Source organism: Punica granatum, chromosome 7 (assembly GCF_007655135.1).
Source record: "Punica granatum isolate Tunisia-2019 chromosome 7, ASM765513v2, whole genome shotgun sequence".
Lineage (NCBI taxonomy): Eukaryota > Viridiplantae > Streptophyta > Magnoliopsida > Myrtales > Lythraceae > Punica > Punica granatum.
This window is the reverse complement of record NC_045133.1, coordinates 24,337,119-24,353,761: the sequence shown is the minus strand read 5'-3', so window position 1 is coordinate 24,353,761 and position 16,643 is coordinate 24,337,119. Positions and strand designations below refer to the sequence as shown.

The 16,643-nt window shown below is 43.1% G+C and overlaps 2 protein-coding genes and 1 non-coding gene across 5 annotated transcripts; 2 read left to right on the top strand and 1 right to left on the bottom strand.

The window, feature by feature from the left end:
* The first annotated feature begins 578 nt into the window (after positions 1 to 578).
* Positions 579 to 8,176, top strand: LOC116214729 (type IV inositol polyphosphate 5-phosphatase 7-like). 3 transcript variants are annotated; one of them, XM_031550167.1, is made up of 8 exons: positions 3,884 to 4,284; positions 4,485 to 5,563; positions 5,767 to 5,851; positions 5,925 to 6,035; positions 6,189 to 6,812; positions 6,981 to 7,244; positions 7,375 to 7,579; positions 7,736 to 8,176. In XM_031550167.1, exons 2-8 carry the CDS (start codon positions 5,464 to 5,466, stop codon positions 7,835 to 7,837), a joined length of 1,491 nt encoding a protein of 496 aa, XP_031406027.1. In that variant the 5' UTR covers positions 3,884 to 4,284; positions 4,485 to 5,463; the 3' UTR covers positions 7,838 to 8,176. The 3 variants fall into 3 exon arrangements, with proteins under 3 accessions (XP_031406024.1, XP_031406025.1, XP_031406027.1); XM_031550164.1 differs by lacking the exons at positions 3,884 to 4,284; positions 5,767 to 5,851; positions 5,925 to 6,035; ... (2 more) ...; positions 7,375 to 7,579; positions 7,736 to 8,176 and adding exons at positions 579 to 739; positions 931 to 1,107; positions 2,060 to 3,601 and having other exon boundaries at positions 4,485 to 5,025; XM_031550165.1 differs by lacking the exons at positions 3,884 to 4,284; positions 4,485 to 5,563; positions 5,767 to 5,851; ... (3 more) ...; positions 7,375 to 7,579; positions 7,736 to 8,176 and adding exons at positions 579 to 739; positions 931 to 1,107; positions 2,060 to 3,601; positions 3,804 to 3,849.
* Positions 8,177 to 9,713: 1,537 nt separating this feature from the next.
* Positions 9,714 to 9,816, top strand: LOC116215751. Its single transcript, XR_004158551.1, has one exon. It is a non-coding gene; the product is annotated as a U6 spliceosomal RNA (small nuclear RNA).
* A 3,479-nt stretch (positions 9,817 to 13,295) lies between these two features.
* Positions 13,296 to 16,643, bottom strand: LOC116214741 (transcription factor ICE1-like). The gene is made up of 4 exons (XM_031550182.1): positions 15,406 to 16,643; positions 14,794 to 15,015; positions 14,363 to 14,533; positions 13,296 to 13,718 (listed from the first exon to the last, which is right to left on the bottom strand). The coding sequence occupies exons 1-4, from the start codon at positions 16,360 to 16,362 to the stop codon at positions 13,635 to 13,637; spliced, it is 1,434 nt and encodes a 477-aa protein (XP_031406042.1). The 5' UTR covers positions 16,363 to 16,643; the 3' UTR covers positions 13,296 to 13,634.

Sequence of the window (16,643 nt, the reverse complement as noted above, 5' to 3'; positions counted from 1 at the left end):
GAACTAATAAACGAGTCGAGCTCGAGCCTAGTATATTTGGGCTCGGCTTGACTCATTTACACCCCTACTTCATAATCTCGATCAGTAAGTGTTTCTCTATTACTAAATTCTAGGGGATTTTCTATTATAATCGATCATTACTAAATGAAGAAGAGACGTTCAATTTAGAGAATAGAGCTATCCTTAACTTTTTAGAAGATGCATATTAACTACGAAAGGGGATTCGTACTATGGGAATCATTTCGATTTTACTCAATGTCTGCAAAGAGATAATTCTCCTACCGATCAATACTTGATGTACTAATCACGGGAATGTGCACCGATGGTAAATTGAGTTCCGGTGAGCGAATTTACTTATAGAGCAGTGATTAAAAAACCGTACAGGTAATCTCACAATCAGAATTAAGTCGACCCTCAAAAGCAATTAATCTCGATTAGAATGCTAAAGATATTTGGTGATTTCAATGATAGGATACCTACTTTGAAGCAATTATATTCACGTTGAAATTCGTAATTTTAAGACAGAATTTGGGGGGGCAAAAATGTAAATATGTAGGACCAGTTCAGCTTGCTTTTCAGTTCCTAACAGACACAGCTGAGAACGAAGCCGAGGGGAAACGAAAGAGAGGAAATACACTGCGACTGTGTGACAGAGAGAGAGAGAGAGAGAGAGAGGTTCCCTTTCCCCGTCATCACTGCTCGATTCTCGATCCCTCATCCGGCCATGGACGAGTCTGAGGTAACGTCGATTTCATGTCACGGCCAGCAGCCGGCACCACCCCGCAATCGCCGCCTGGACTAGCTTTTCCTCCGTTTTTTTTTTTGGGAAAATGCTTCTTCTTCCGTTTGATTGCCCGGGTAGTACGCTTTCTGTTTCCCGAGCTTCGCTGTTCGGATTGCTGATTTCTGGTGCTTCCTGTTGTTTCGAAGAGGATGGTGGCGCTGAAGAAGGACTACGCGGAGATCATCCTGAACACGGCCAAGGAGGCGGCAGCTCGCGTCATCGCGTCGGAGCATAGGGCGCTCCGGTCTCAGCATGATCTCAATGCCGCAAAAGGTGAAGCGCTTCAACTTCTCCTCCGCTTGAAGAAGATGATCGATGCTAAGGTATTGTTCTGTTCGGCATCCGTCTCTCTCTCTGGTTTGGCGTGCATTGCTATGGTTTTCTCTTCTCCACTTGTGTAGGAGCATATTGTTGAAACTGTCCACTGTCCTGTTACTAAATTGGCTTAAATGATCGGAAATGGTATACGGGATGTTGTGATCGAGCGATTTTCGTTCGGAATATTCTACACTATGGTAACGAGGTCCTGCTCTGCTCATTCTTACTGTATTATGTAGCTTTCTTCACAAGTTGCTGAATCCGTGGGGGAGAGTTGAAGGATTACATGCAGCGCGTAGTTAAATTTCGCTTGTCTGAGTTTCAAAAACTTGAGTTCATGCTTATGCAGTAACAACATCACTAACACGTCATGGACAGCTTGAGTTCACTATGATTTGAAGTAAGTAGTTCACAGAAAGACATCTTCGCTGATTATTTCCGATGACTATTACCTATCCGGGTAGGATATTGTACTATTATCTGCTAGACTAATAATAAAAATGTTGTCTTTGGTCCTGTCAGTATTCATCCTTCCTTAGTGTTGTCCTTTGTGTTAATTCTTCACCATTCGAGTTTGTTACATAGAGATATTTTAAGAATTATTTACCAGGATTAAATCGGGAGATGTGTAAGATAGTAGGCGTATCTTGCTTAGAGATGAAAACTGATTTTCGTAGAGCTCATTTTCTGCAACTGTCCCATTGCCCTGCTATTTGTTCTGGACACACACACACACACATATATCCAGATAATTACTGGCCTCAGATGTATGCACTCTCTAAATGTAATGAAACCTGTCGAGAGTCCTTATTTAAAATTTGAATATCTTTTTGTAAAATTTGAATCTCTTTTTGTCATGCATTCTCATGACCTGTTAAGGTAGCTGTGAAATGGTAATTAAAAGAATTTTTTTCCCCAACTCTTTGGTTTTTTGGTGATTGAAGATTTTCTCTTCAGGAAACTGAAGCTGAGATTAACGCCATAAACCAAAGAAAGAGGATTGAAGAGCTTGAAGCACAGCTACAGGAGGCTGAAGACAAAATATTAGATCTTAGAGTGGAACTGAGAAATGTATCTGATGAAGTGGAGAAGAAGAAGAATGAGATGCAGCGTTTCAGTGGAGAGAATACCAAGGAAGATGCAGTTTACCCTAAAGATGAAATGCCTGAGGAACATTTAAATAATGTGGTTCCTATTGTACCATATTCATCAGACTCGGAAGTTGAAAGTATAGCAGCTTCTTCCGTAACAAACAGAGCTTTTAGTCAGAGAATTCAAGACCAGAACTGCGTTGATGCCACAAAACAAACTGGACAATTAGCTGCTTCTCCACAGAATTATTTTGGTCATAGTTCTGATCTTGCTTCAATGATCATGAGAAGTACAGAGCCTGAGCTATATAAAAATGGATGTACTCAGAGAATCCGTGCATTTGAGAGGCAACACCGAGATGTTTCAGCTGCTGGAGAAGTTGTTGATGGTTGTATTTCAGCAATGCATGAGCTGAAATCAAAGGCAAGTAAAAAAGATGCAAGGACATCTTCCTTAACATTTCACAGAGCAAGTAGCTTAGCAACTAGAAAAGAACTATTGCGAGAGGAAATAAAGAAACCGAAGCAGCAGGCGAGACGAACAAGAAAGTTTCAATTTGTAAGGTCCAACTGTACTTCCCGCAGATCCTACTCCCGTCAACTCATGAGATGTAGTCAATCTTCTTCTTTTGTTGCCAACTGCAACTTGACAAATGGCAATACTAAAGCTGATGAAGCTATCCCAGCTGAACTTTCCTCAATGGATACCAAAGAGGACATGCTGGAAGACCCTGCTGGTCTGAAAGAAGGGCTGCATAATAATAGTAGTCCCTTAGCTAAAGGTAAGGTCCTCAAGGGGAAGAGGAAAAGGAAAGTGGTGAGGAGAAAGTCCCTTGCAACTTCATTTAGGTCAGTTACTGGCAACTATAGGACTAGTCTAGTTGGTGCCAATGTCAATAGAGCCACAGATTGTTGTAACGTTGGTCAAGACGAAGCTGAGATGGAATCGCTGCAATGTGTTGAGCCACTCTTCCTGTTTAGTAAAAGGACAGAGGATTCTGCAAGAAAAGAAGTCCACATGTCTACTATTGTGAAGGAACAAAAGTTACTGAATGAATCTCAATTGCTAGAGCAGGAAAGTGATGCCGCTGAAGTTCCTGTCATTCCGATTTGTAATATAGACCCAGAAATAATAGTTGGTCCAGTCAGGAGTTTGAAAGATGAAGACGTTGCTGATGATAGTAAAGAACCTACTAAAGCTAAAGAGAGCAGGCTTCTTAAGTACACATTCCATAGAAAGCGCAAGAAGGACTCATTAAACAGCCTCGATGATGGGCCCTCTCCTGAAAAAGGCAATCAAAAGAAGTTGGCAATGGATACAGAAGATGCTGCACAAGAGTCTGAGAGATCAAGTGTGGTGAATGGGTCATCTAGGGACAGTCGGCGACTGGCCCAAGTTGCTCGCCAGGTTAGTTCTTTCTCCTGCTCTTTGTCCTCATATTCAACACTCTAAATTTACAATGAATGCCTTTTCATGAATTGAAGACTAATGCTTTTCCCTACATTTTATGTCCTTAGCATCACACTAGGTAGTGTCTTATTTGAAGTCAGAAAGAAATTTGTTCGTATTGTTATATGGATAATATCTCTGTTTTGTTATTATCGAACAGGTACTGATTGCGATGGTTTGAAACGAAAATAGGAGGGCCCCGGGGGGTTGTGGGGCAGGGGGGGGGGGGGGGGGGGGGGGGTAGGTAAGCCGTACAAGTTACTTCTTAGGCAGCTGAGGCAGATATCTTTACCTACTAATAGATCCACTTCTATATCCAAGCAGTCTGTGTTGTGCCACATCAACTTAGGTAAATTAGGCTAAATCGATACACGGCCAACTCTACGCAAGTCTTAAGCTCTTCTAAGGGAGAGGAAAGGAGAGTTACTTAACGAAAGTAGAGGGAAGTAAGGAGAGGGGTACACCTTTTCTGGACGATTTGCAAGGGCAATGGAAGGAAATGGTGTGAGAAAAAGTAAGCTTGCCTGGAGTCAAAGAAAAAGAGGGAAGATTAGTCAGAACTCGGGGTTGATAGTCTTCCCCGATTCCATTTCCCTCCAAAACCTTCCATTGGAGGGATTATAATTTCTTCGTTTGAAAAGGTGATGCTATTGGCTAGTTCTCACTCTTGGGGAGACATGAAGCATTGAGTTCTTGGTTATTGGTGTACTCTGCTATTCGATGCTTGTCGGTTCTTATGCTAAACAGGAATAAGGATGTCTTATTTATGCATGATCTGAAGTATGTAGCTCTTCTTTATGACAACTATTTCACTTCCCTAACCAGATTTTGCCTCTTCCAGCTGATTTCTTTGTCCGGGAAAAGATGGTAGCAAAAATATCAACGCACAATTTGGGCAAATATCAGTTCTGCATTAGTCAAGGAGTGCGCTGCCTGTCCATGAAACATTCTCTCCTAAAAAGATATTTAAGGGGCCGTGGAGTTTTGCACTCAGAAGGTGTCTTTTGACAAATTATTACTGTCGGCATTATGTAGTTGTAGAACTGCGTATGATCATAAGCACCAGATGCTTTCTATTATATACGGGATTGAGGAATATCGACCTATGTAAAGGAATTAGTATTCTATACATATATATATATATATATATATGATGCCGAAGAGCTGCTTCGACTTGAGATGGACTCTGTTGCCTCCAAATGGAATTGGGACTCCACAATTCCATCCCTTGACTTGGTTCAACTTTCCATCCGGGATCTCCGATGCGCATCTCGGTTGAAGGCCTCTTTTGGTGCTGGGTGTGAATGTAATGTAATGGGAAGAGATCCTTATAATTGGAAGTCTTGACTATTATACATTGACTGAACTCCATTTTGTTTTCATTTTCGAGTTCATATTGGCCCTTAATGTCCCAATCCGGGCCGACAACTCCATGCCCTGGCAGAGAACGGTCGAGCAGATGCGTTCTTACACGAGAATATCAGAATATAGTAATATAGCAATCCAAGGAGTCTCCTAATAAAAAGCCCCTTTGGTCATGTTTTAATTTGAGGTGTGAACTCTCTCTGTCTCTCTCATTCCTTGGGAGCATCGTTTAAGATTATGTATGTGGCGATTAAAACTATGGCCCTATCCCCCTAATACAACTCACTCAATGTCCATGTTCATTGAGCTTAATGGCAGAAATGTGGCATTTCCTTTTTCGGGTTCCATATCTTACTTCGACGTTTTAATCAGAGATGAAGAGGGTTAGATGTCTAAGCGAGCTTGCTGATTAATCGGCCTGTGATCTGTATTTTCATTAATTGTGAAGACTATATATGGATGCTCCGAGCCATAGGCCGAGGGGTTTAAGAATCCTGAAATGGTTCTCATGGAAGCACCGAAGAGCCGATCACTTCCACATCGATGAACTTTCAGGTTCATGTCTCCCTCATTCTCCCCATTTCTTTGTGTTGAGTGCGCTCCTATTATCGAGCTCTAATTTCAATTTGCCCCCCAAAGTTTGCTCCATGTATCAATTTGCATTTTATGGTCCCAGCTATCAGGAGTATGTACGGCTATCATGATGTTGTATGTAGGTATGGCTTCAAACATCAGTGGATTTTGGCCTGTGTTTGCAGATGAGAGTGACTGCGAAGACGATGTAAACGAACTGTTTATTAATCCAGTGGAGATTGATCAGTCAATTTCAGTTAATGAGTTAAGGTTAGATCTCAAGTAATCATCTATGGACTGGGATGAAATGCAAATGGGATTGCTTATTCCGGTAAATCTTCAGGATCTTCGTGGGTACATGGAACGTAGCTGGAAGATCTCCCGTAGGAAACTTAGTAGTGGACTTGGAAGAATGGTTGAATACCAACGACGCGGCCGACATCTATGTTCTCGGGTATGTGCAAGTGAAGCTAAACGCTGTTTACTCGCGGAAAATTTTCCACTTGTTCGGAATATCTTTCATTTCCTAGAGAACCTGTGTCCATCTCAAATGGAAAACTCTTATTTAACGTAATTGATGAATGATGTTGTTTTTCTATTTTCACAGGTTTCAGGAGATTGTACCTTTGAAGACGAGAAACGTGATCGGGGCCGAGGACGGGACCCAAGCGAACAACTGGAATGTCCTCATCGGGAAAGCCTTAAACGAAAAGTCCGGTTGCCCGTGGCTCATGCCCATGCCAATCTCAAGTGACAGTTTCTGCTACTCCACCACCATCGAATTTCCCTTGACTGATCACCAGGGGACGAGCATCAGCGGCCAACCTGGGAGCCCACTGATAGACTGCCTGCAGACTTGCAACAGCCTATCAAACCTGTCCTTGAGCGGGTACAAGTTGATCGCAAGCAAGAAGATGGTCGGGGTCTTCATAAGTGTGTGGATGAGGAAGCATCTTCTGAGGAAGTACCATGTCTCGAATGTTCGGGTGTGCTCTGTGGCATGTGGGATAATGGGGTATCTGGGGAACAAAGGATCAGTCTCCGTGAGCATGTCAATCGAAGGGACAAGCCTGTGCTTCATTGCTGCACACTTGGCGTCGGGAGAGAAGATTGGCGATGAAGGAAGAAGGAACCGCCAAGTCTCGCAGATCTTTCGCCGGACTTTCTTTGGTCAACCTCATCAGTTCATGAAAGAGGATGGCCATCTTCCTCTCACCATCCTGGGACATGAGTAAGTGCTTGTGTTAATTCTTGAGTAGTCATGGATATGCTTGGGACTCATTGAGAAAATGAGAACGTGTACACATAGATAGACATCGATCATAACCGAGTTGGGATCATCGATCTGTGAGTCACTCCTTTTCCATTTACCATGTTGTGTGGGAAAAAAAAAAAACAGTCAGATATTCTGGTTCGGAGATCTGAACTATCGGCTGTGCTTGGAGGACAGCTTGGCGAGGCAGCTAATTGAGAAGCAGGACTGGAGAGCCCTCCAAGAATTCGACCAACTTAGGAGGGAGCTGCAGGATGGAGGGATCTTCCAAGGTTGGAAGGAAGGCGACATCGAGTTCGCACCCACTTACAAGTATTCCTCATTGAACTGCAACAGATACTCCGGTGGGTTGCCCAGAAGGTTCGGGGAGAAGCAGAGGACTCCTGCTTGGTATTGTGTATGACCTTATGGTCACTGCTTTATTACTTAATTAACATCACGAGTTCAATGGATTCCAAACTGACATTGCACTTGTGAAGTTCGAAACTCCCTCACAACGCCTCATGCTTATGATGAGCAGGTGTGACAGGATTCTTTGGTACGGCAAAGGAGTGAAGCAACTCTCATACTTCCGCAGTGAGAGTAAATTCTCCGATCATCGTCCCGTTTCAGCACTCTTCTCCATTCAGATTGAAGTCGTCAAGTCAACCACAAACCTCACGGCAAGGGTCGCTCCATTACCAGCTGACCCCATCGTTTTGGCAGGAACGATGGTCCCAGGAAAAGTAATTTGTTCTATCAAAAATCTTCCATAATTAAAACAGACATGTTAGTTCACTCATCTGAACAAACCGATGGAAACTGAGAACCAAGTACCCAAATGCACTGTACGTACTATGATAACATATTCATCTCCATAATCGGCGTGTTCGTTTTTCCAGGAACAGAACATTAAGAAAGAAGAGCCAAAACCGACTTTGCTGTCTATGATTGTCAAGGACATCGAACTAGAAGCATCCCCAACAAATACACAGACACGATAACAGATTCTCATTCACTGGCTTCTTTACTCCTTCAAAGGGATATTGAAATACATATAGAGATTGATTAGATTAAACTCCATAGTTTACTTCCAAGATTTCCTAGATATAGGTTATATACATAGTCCCACCAAAAGAAATGGTGATAATTCATCTGTAAGCATGTATATTACTTACTGAGTGATATGATTTCGGGATTGAATTACCAGGAAATTGTGACGGCTTTGTATGTCGCAACAGATCTGTTTATGGAGATATCAACTGGATATACGGTATGATAAGATCTTTATGGTGTTCGTATTTTCTGGAAAAGTTGGAAAACAAGATGAACGATCGCTTTGGAGGTTACGTTAGCAACCAGTGGGATGATTTGAAATGCATTTGTTTACAGATGGAAGTGAAGAGAAAGTACTTGATCTGCAATTGAGCGGACATTATGCAGAAACTTCATAAGCTGCACTCTCTTTGTGATAATAAGAGAACAGGAGTCCCGACCTGACTTCGATGATCTGACACTGTTGTCCAAACAACATCCTCGAAGATCAATTGGCAAAGGCCATCAGGCTCGACATATTCAAACATAACTTGCTAGCCAATCTGCACAGCAGTTTCCCTTCTCATATTTGTGATTCACGACTGCCCTTATTCTCTGGTGAGGAAACTCTGAATATTTAGAATGAGCCGATCTAGCCGTTTAGCCGTGTGAGACACTTTCCTAGAAGAGCATTTGCTACTACTTAAGAGTCGCCTATACCAGGAGAAAACGTCAGGCTCCCAATTCCATGCCAACTCCAGCCCGATCGGACTCCCTGAAGCTCGGCCTCCAGGCTATTAATGTCAGAATTAGATGGTGTCTAGTGAATCACAGGTGCCTATTTGCCCAAAAGATTAGCTTTTAGTTTGTGGATTTCCTCAATTGGAAAATACTAATTTTCATCTATATTAGAAATTGAAGAAGAAATTAATTGGTGTAACGTCCATTTTTCTAATACATTCCATAATAAAAATAACATAAAAATTACAAAACACTAAATTAAAAGAAAATTGAGAGTCTACCATTGTAACTGAAAATAAAAATAAAAATAAAAATTGAGAGTATATTAATCCATTCCTATTTTCTTTAACTACCCACTACCAAATCCTTCTCTTTTCCTATTTTCACTCCTTTTCCTCTATTCCTATTTCTCTTTTCCTCCCTTCTTAGGGTGGCCTTAACTTTTTTTATTATTTAAATTTTATAATTTAATTCATTTTAACTTAAATTAATATTTCAATCTACACAATATAATTTTTATATTTTTTCATATTTTATAGAGAATAAAAATGGCATATTACTCATTACATTTATATTTTGAAGATATAATTGCGAAAATGAAAAAATGTAAAATACTGCTCTATGAGCAAGGGCACGATTCTTGTGACTCATAAAAGGAGCCCCAGACTTCCCACGAAGCTCTGGTCAGCCCATAATGATCCATAAGATATGGGCATCGAAGCAGTCCAATTTAACTACAATCCCGGCGACATAAACTGTATACTTTTATCTATGACTGCGTAAAAACTATTTCTATTTAGATTAAAATCACCATCTTGTAATTGTAACATAGGCACAAGTAATGTATTACTATCTCTAACATAGATTACTAATAATCTATTTGTTATTTCCCAGTCAAGTGGTGATAAATTTTTCAACTGGAAAAATTGAAACCTTGCTTCTAAGTACTCTAGGTTGGACTTTGACGGTATTTATACCCTTCTGGGCCCAAAGACAATTGGCCTTCAGTCTGGCCCACTGATAATGCAGAAGGCTAGCAATCCCACACCGATCAATAGACTATACAAAGCAGACTTTATAAATGACCAGCGAACAGCAGAGGTCGTCTCTTCGGAGACATCCGATAAAATTGGAACGATACAGAGAAGATTAGCATGGCCCCTGCGCAAGGATGACACGCACAAATCGAGAAATGGTCCAAATTTTTTTTTTTTTTTCCTATCTTCCCGCCAGAAAGGGAGGAAATCGTTTTGTTTCAATTGGCAACTTGGAATACTGCAGTTCAGCTTTTACTTTTGTTTCGGGGATGTGCTTTCACGACCAAAACCAGTTTCATTGAAACAATTAAAACAAGGCTTGGACATATTTCGGCGGTTTAATTAGAGACGAAGAAGGTTTATCTTTACGTGACCTTGCTAATTAATCAGCCTATGAGTTGTATTTGTATGATTAACTGCGAAAACTACATGTGGACGCTCCAAGCCATAAGCCGACGGGTATAGGAATCCGTAAATGGCTCTCTTGGAAGCACCAGAGAGCCGATCACTTCTACATCGATGATCTTTCAGGTTAATACCTCCCTCATTCTCCCCATTTTCTTCTGTTGTGTCAATCAAAGCTTAATCCGACTTTGCCCCCCCTCCCCTCCAAAAGCTTTGCTCCATCTATCAATCTGCACAGTATGGTCTCAGCTATCAGGAATCTGTATTGTATGTATGGCTTCAAAAAGACCAGCGGATTTTGGCCTGTCTTTGCAGATGAGAGTGACTGCGAAGGCGACGTGAGTGAACTGTTTATTAATCCGGTGGAGATTGATCATTGTCTTTCGGTTAATGAGCTAAGGTTAGATCTCAAGTAATCATCCATGTACTGAGATGAAATGCACGTGAGATTGCTTATTCCAGTTAATCTTCAGGATCTTCATAGGTACATGAAACGTTGCAGTAGGATCTCCGGTCGGAAACTTAGTGGTGGACTTGGGAGAATGGATGAATTTCAACGATGCTGCTGCCAACATCTATTTTCATCAGCAGCCAAGGTGTGACCCCGATGATAGACTGCCTTCGGACCCACAACAGCATATCAGATCCGTCCTTGAGCAGGTACAAGATGATCGCAAGCAAGAAAAAGGTCAGGGCCTTCATAAGCACGTGGATGAACAAGCATCTGCTGCAGAAGTACCATGTCTCCAACATTTGAGGGTGCTCTGTGGCATGTGGGATACTGGGGTAGCTTGGGAACAAAGGCTCGGTCTCAGTGAGCATGTCAATCGAAGGGACCAGTCTCTGCTTCATCGCCGCATACTTGGAGTGGGGAAGATGGGAGATGAAGGGAGGAGGAATCACCAAGTCTCTCAGATATTTCGAGGGACTTTCTTCGGTCGCCTCATCAGTCCGTGAAAGAAGATGGTCATCTTCCTCTCACCATCCGAGGACATGAGTTAAGTGCTTCTGTTAAATCTTAGATATAGGAAATATACAAAGACCCACCGAAAGAAATGGTGATCATTGATCTGTAATCATTTATTACTTCCCGAGTGATATGATTTTGGGAATTGAACAACTGGGAAAATCGCAATGAGCATGTAGTGTCGCAACAGATCTGACTATAGTGACATCTAAACTACGCATATGATAAGATCGTACGGTCCTCTTATTTCCCAGAAAACTTGGAAAAACAACAAGAACAACCGCCTTTGAGGCTACATTAGCAATTAGGGGTGGCAATTTGTGTCGTGTTGTGTCTAAATGGGTTCGTGTCATTCAAGTCATAACCCGTACACGACACGTTTATTAAACAGGTCAGGTTTTGGAAACCCGTACACGACAGGTTTATATCCGTGTCAACCCATTTAGACACGTTTAAACCTGTTTATCGAAACGTGTCATAATAGGTACACGTGTCCATACACGACACGATTATAACCAATTATCCGAACACGTTAACACGACCCGCTTATCCAATCAATCCGGTTATCCGGACACGTTAACACGACACGTTTATCCGACCAACCCGATTATCCGAACACGTTAACACGACCCATTTATTCGACACGTTAGGGTTAATGGGTTACACGATTAAACACGTCTAAATAAACAGGTTTAATCGTGTATAATCGGGTTACACGGGTTCAACCCGTTAAGACACGCTTATTAATCGTGTCTAAACGGGTTGAACCCGTTTAGACCGAATATCAAAAAACCCCAACCCGAACCCGTTTAACTTCGTGTCGTATCCATGTCGTGTTATCGTGTCGTGTCAAATACTGCCGGCCCTAATTAGCAATGATACGCCGAGACTTCCCCCGAAACTCTGATCGGCCCACGATGATCCATAAGAGATGGGCTAGGGAGCGGCCCATTGAACTGCAATCCCCGGGAAATAAACCGTGGTGTACTTACTATTCTTGTGATTGCATGAATGTTACTTCTATTTAGATCAGAATCACCGTCTTGTAATTGCAACGGAGGCACCGGTAACGTATTACTGTCCGTGTGTCTCCAACATAGTTATCACTAATCTATTTGTTATTTTATATATCAAATGGAAAAGACGAAAATCACCGAGCGAGTAAGTTGTCGGTTCCTCAGATGAGCTATAGATATGACTCGATCATAAACGGAGCCCGAGACTTCCCCAGAAACTCTGATCGGCCCACGATGATCCATAAGAGATGGGCTAGGGAGCGGCCCATTGAACTACAATCCCCGGGAAATAAACGGCGGTGTACTTATTCTTCTTATGATCGCATGAAAGTTACTTCCATTTAGATTAGAATCACCGTCTTGTAATTGCAATAGAGGCACTGGTAACATATTACTCTCTGTGTCTCTCCAATATAGTTATCACTAGTCTATTCGTTATTTTATATTTTCAATGGAAAAAACGAAAACCACCGAGCGAGTAAGTTTCTGATTTATCAGATGAGCTATAAATACCTTTATACAATAAGTATTTTATTTATATTTTGCTAGTATAATTATATTTAGTATTTTACCCCATATTTGGTATGTTATTTTTCTGTACTTCAGTATAATTAAAATTATTGAGAGCCACACGGTAAGAATATAATAAAAGTAAATACCGGGAGACACCAAGCTCTCCCTTTATATAATAGTATTAGATAGTATATAGATTATGCAGTATTGGGCTTTGACGGTGTTTATCATGCACTTCTGGGCTTGAGACTCCTGATTCTGGGCCTCTAGTCCGGCCCATTCATGCTACAGAAGGCTAGGAATCCCACACCGTTGAAGGGACTCTACAGCGCAGATTTTATGTAAAGGTCTGACTCGCTGACCTCTGCGGGCCCCACGTGTATCACTCGATCATGATGCGCGTAATATGCCTGGGATCCATTTTTATGTCGAGAAATTATCATAATTTTTTAGTTTCTTCGGGCCAGAAAGGGAGGAAATCGTTTTTGTCATGATCCAAAAACAGTTTCATTAAAACAACTGAAACAATGTCTTTTATAAGGGGGGGGGGGGGGGGGGGGGGGGGGAAGCAAGAACATATAAATTAAGAACGTTGACAGAAATTGATCCAAGAAAAATTATTACTTTGTCTCTATAATTTTCTTGATGAGACATAGACCAAATATTTTTCAACTTATTGACTAAAACTAATCCTGACTTGAGCGTCATACTCTCTATTTGATGAGCATATAAAAGTAAAAGAAAAAAATTTGAGAAAAGGGCATGAATCATATATGGGAAGATAACTTTAGAACAAAGGCCCTTATCAATGGCCTTTTCCAAGGTGAAAGCATAAGAAATTACATTCCATCTAAAGTTAAAAGATTGAGTCAAACCCTAAGACTTCACATAAAATTTGCTAACTCTCTACTTCCAACTTGATTTTTTTTTTTTTTTGCTTCAGGCATAATCCTTGAATTGACAATTGAGAATGACAAAGCGCATGAAGCCGATTTTCCCATAGACTTGACTGCCACAGAACTGCTAGCTAAGGGTTAGCGGTCGCTTTATTACCCTCGGTTAAAACGACTCGTTTCGACAACCTTGGTCACATCATATTTTGAAAGCCGGCTGAATCAAGCAGCACTGCCTTGATTTGCTCCGGGAGGACGTCTTGGCCTTCCCTACATTGCTGAATACAAAAAGCACAGGCATAGGATCATGCGGTCAGTTAAGCTTAAAATGTCTAACTCAATAAAACATTGAGAAATCTTTTCCCTCCTACTATCACATCTATCGACTTATAAGGGGTCCCAGAGCTGATTGGCAAATGATCAATCGACTGTTGTAATTGACCCGGTTCAGAGGAATATCTCATACCGGGCCTAGTCTAGGCTAGCATCTCCCATCTTTCCACATGCACTTTCGACAGAAAACGCACGTTTAGATTATGAAGTGGTCCTAAATGGTCTGTCTTGGATAGAGTTTACATTCGAACTGACAGGGGCACCAAGCAATGAGTACTCAGTCGTCACCGCGATTGTAGGTCCATCAAATCTTAGTAAATAATTAGAACGGGATGCACTTGAAGTGGATGGACGGAAAAAACACCTCATAACCACTTCCCAGATGGCTCAATTCTCACCCGTTTGTGTACTCAGTCGTCCTTCCCCCCCCCCCCCCCCCCCCCAAACAATTCTACTCCTCCACCAAGAGCCCATCCTATCTCAGCAACTTATAGATCAAACAAAGCTGAGATTAATATATGAACGCTTCTACATTCAAAAATAGCTAGAAGGTTATGCGACTTATCGAGATGGAGAGAGAGAGTGCTACCTCAGCTCTGAAAACATCCAAGGCGAACCCGTTGAAACAGCTAATGACAGCCTGCTGAATGTCCAGTCCAAGGTTGTCGAGAGCCCTCATGGTGGAGAGCAGGAGGCCTGGTCTCCTCGCACAAAACATGTGGATGTTCACCGCCCTTCCTTCCCTCACCCTCACTTCAACCTAGAAAGAACAAGAATGTCCCGAATGATGCACGAATTATAACATTCAAACTTCCAAGAATGAATTCGGACTAAGACCCATTATTTTTAAAAAGCTGCATAAGCCTAGTATCGCAGTACGAGGAAAAACTTACTGAAATGCGTTATAATTAAGTTGCCTTATCCACACATTAATCTGCTGAAGATAAAAGAGGTATTGACTACCCAGATGAATCTAAGCTACGATTCACGAAAAACAGAAGATTAAAGAAAAAAGGATACCCTTGCAGGTTGGCCTTTGGGGCTTTGCAACGAGCTTGGGCCCAGCTCTTCCTTCACGCGGCAAGGGAGAGTCGGAGGGGTGGGAGTCAATGGATGGAAGTTCGTCGTAGGGGGCAGAGTTCCAGGCGGGGTCGACTCCAGCTCGTTGTGGAGGTCATTGATCCTCTGCAGAAGCTCCTTCAGGTAGTCAATTGCATCCCCCAGGATCGAAGCTCGGTCCATCTGCAGAATGAGCTAGGACATAAAAACCAATAGGACCCAGAGCACGTTTCGTTCAGAAAAGTGGTTCTGTATTGAACTTTTAAGTGAACATTCGCACATTTCCCACCTTTTCAATCCACAAAGAATGCATTTACCTTTTAAAAGATTGCTTCATCAAGCTTCAGCATTTACCTTTTAGAGATCAAAAAGTTCGAAAAGAAGGCATTTTTCAAGCAGATTCTCAGCTAAAGAAGATGACCCACAGCTTCTTTTCTTTTTACTTTCTTTCCACTTCCAAGAATTGTAAAGGGGATTAAAGAAGGCACTCAATAGATACTATAAGGAACTATAAAATAATGAGGAAAGCTGCAATTTTTTTAGCAGAATAATCAATGAATGATTGAATTGTACCTTGCTGATCTTCGGAACCACAGACCGGAGCATGTAAAGCCGGTCGTTGAGCTTCTTCCTCCGCCGCCGCTCCGCCATGAGATTCTTCGCTGGCAGGCCCTTCTTCTTGCCCTTCTGGTCTCCCCCCACCGTCACCGTACTGTTATTCCCCACCGAAGTCTCGTTCTTCCCGCTGCTATCCCCACCTCCAATGGCAATCTTGCCGCAGGCGCCGCTCATAATTTGATCGGTCCCCTCATCAGAGTCGTAATTGAATCCCGATACTACGTCGTCCCCAACAATCTCCCCGACGTCCTCCTTGACCCGCTTCCTCTTGTTGTCGAATTCCCCGAAATCGGGACCTCCGGAGATGCCAAGCTTCGCAGCCCGCTTCTGGAACAGGGTGGGCTGCGCCCCCATTTGGGGCAACACCTCCAGCGGGCGCAGAACCTTGGGGCGGTTGAAGAACAGTGGAGGGTTCAGGCTCGAGGGCCCGTCCAAGCCCTCGAAGAACCCGAGCAGGCCCGGACCCAGCTCGGGAGGAGCGGCGGCGGCGGGGTTAGGGTTGGGGTTGGGGAGGAGGTTGGGGGGGTCGAAAGGGGGGAGGAAATGGAGGGAAGCGTCAGGGCCTAAGTCGAAGCCGAGGAATGGGGGCTGGGTAGGGGAGCAGGCAGAGGAGGAAGAGTCGAGGAAGGCGAGGCTGTGGAGGTCCGGCGGGGGCTGCTGGTGAAGGCCGGCGGAGAGGTCATGGAGCGGCTGCTGGTGCGGCGGCGGGGGCTGGGGGTTGAAGTACCAGTTGGCGGCGGCTTCGGAGTCCAGCATGGACCTGAAGGACATGGACATGGACATTGAGATGTCATCCTGCTTGGGGTCCGGGTCCACCTCCTCGCCGGCGGCAGGATTCCGGGCCCACGAGATGGCGTCGTCATCCTCCGGGACGCCGTCCATCCAAACGACGCCGTTGGGACCCAGCACCATCTCTCGCTGTCTCTCCCCCACTGTTCTAGAGATAGATAGAGAGAGAGAGAGAGAGGAAAGAAGAAGGGGAAGAAGAGAAGGGTTAGCTCAGAGCATGAAAGAGAAGAGCATAAGAGGAGGAGGAGAGGTGAACAAGAAATGGAGGGGACAGCAGGTTGGGCTTGTCTGTATATGACTGCTCGCTCTCTCTCTCTCTCTCTCTATCTCTCTATACTATGATGCTCTGCTTCGAAGGAAGCTTTGGCTATGGCTGGCTTCTTGGCCATGGGTGGGGCTCTCTC

Excerpts from the sequence above, each read along its gene's own strand:
- LOC116214729 (XM_031550164.1), top strand. Across the intron at positions 1,108-2,059 it reads AGAAGATGATCGATGCTAAG|GAAACTGAAGCTGAGATTAA; the intron begins GTATTGTTCTGT and ends TTTTCTCTTCAG. Across the intron at positions 3,602-4,484 it reads TGGCCCAAGTTGCTCGCCAG|CTGATTTCTTTGTCCGGGAA; the intron begins GTTAGTTCTTTC and ends TGCCTCTTCCAG.
- LOC116214741 (XM_031550182.1), bottom strand. The coding sequence starts at position 16,362 with ATGGTGCTGGGTCCCAACGGCGTCGTTTGGATGGACGGCGTCCCGGAG. Across the intron at positions 15,016-15,405 it reads TGGTTCCGAAGATCAGCAAG|ATGGACCGAGCTTCGATCCT; the intron begins GTACAATTCAAT and ends CTCATTCTGCAG. Across the intron at positions 14,534-14,793 it reads CCAAAGGCCAACCTGCAAGG|GTTGAAGTGAGGGTGAGGGA; the intron begins GTATCCTTTTTT and ends TGTTCTTTCTAG.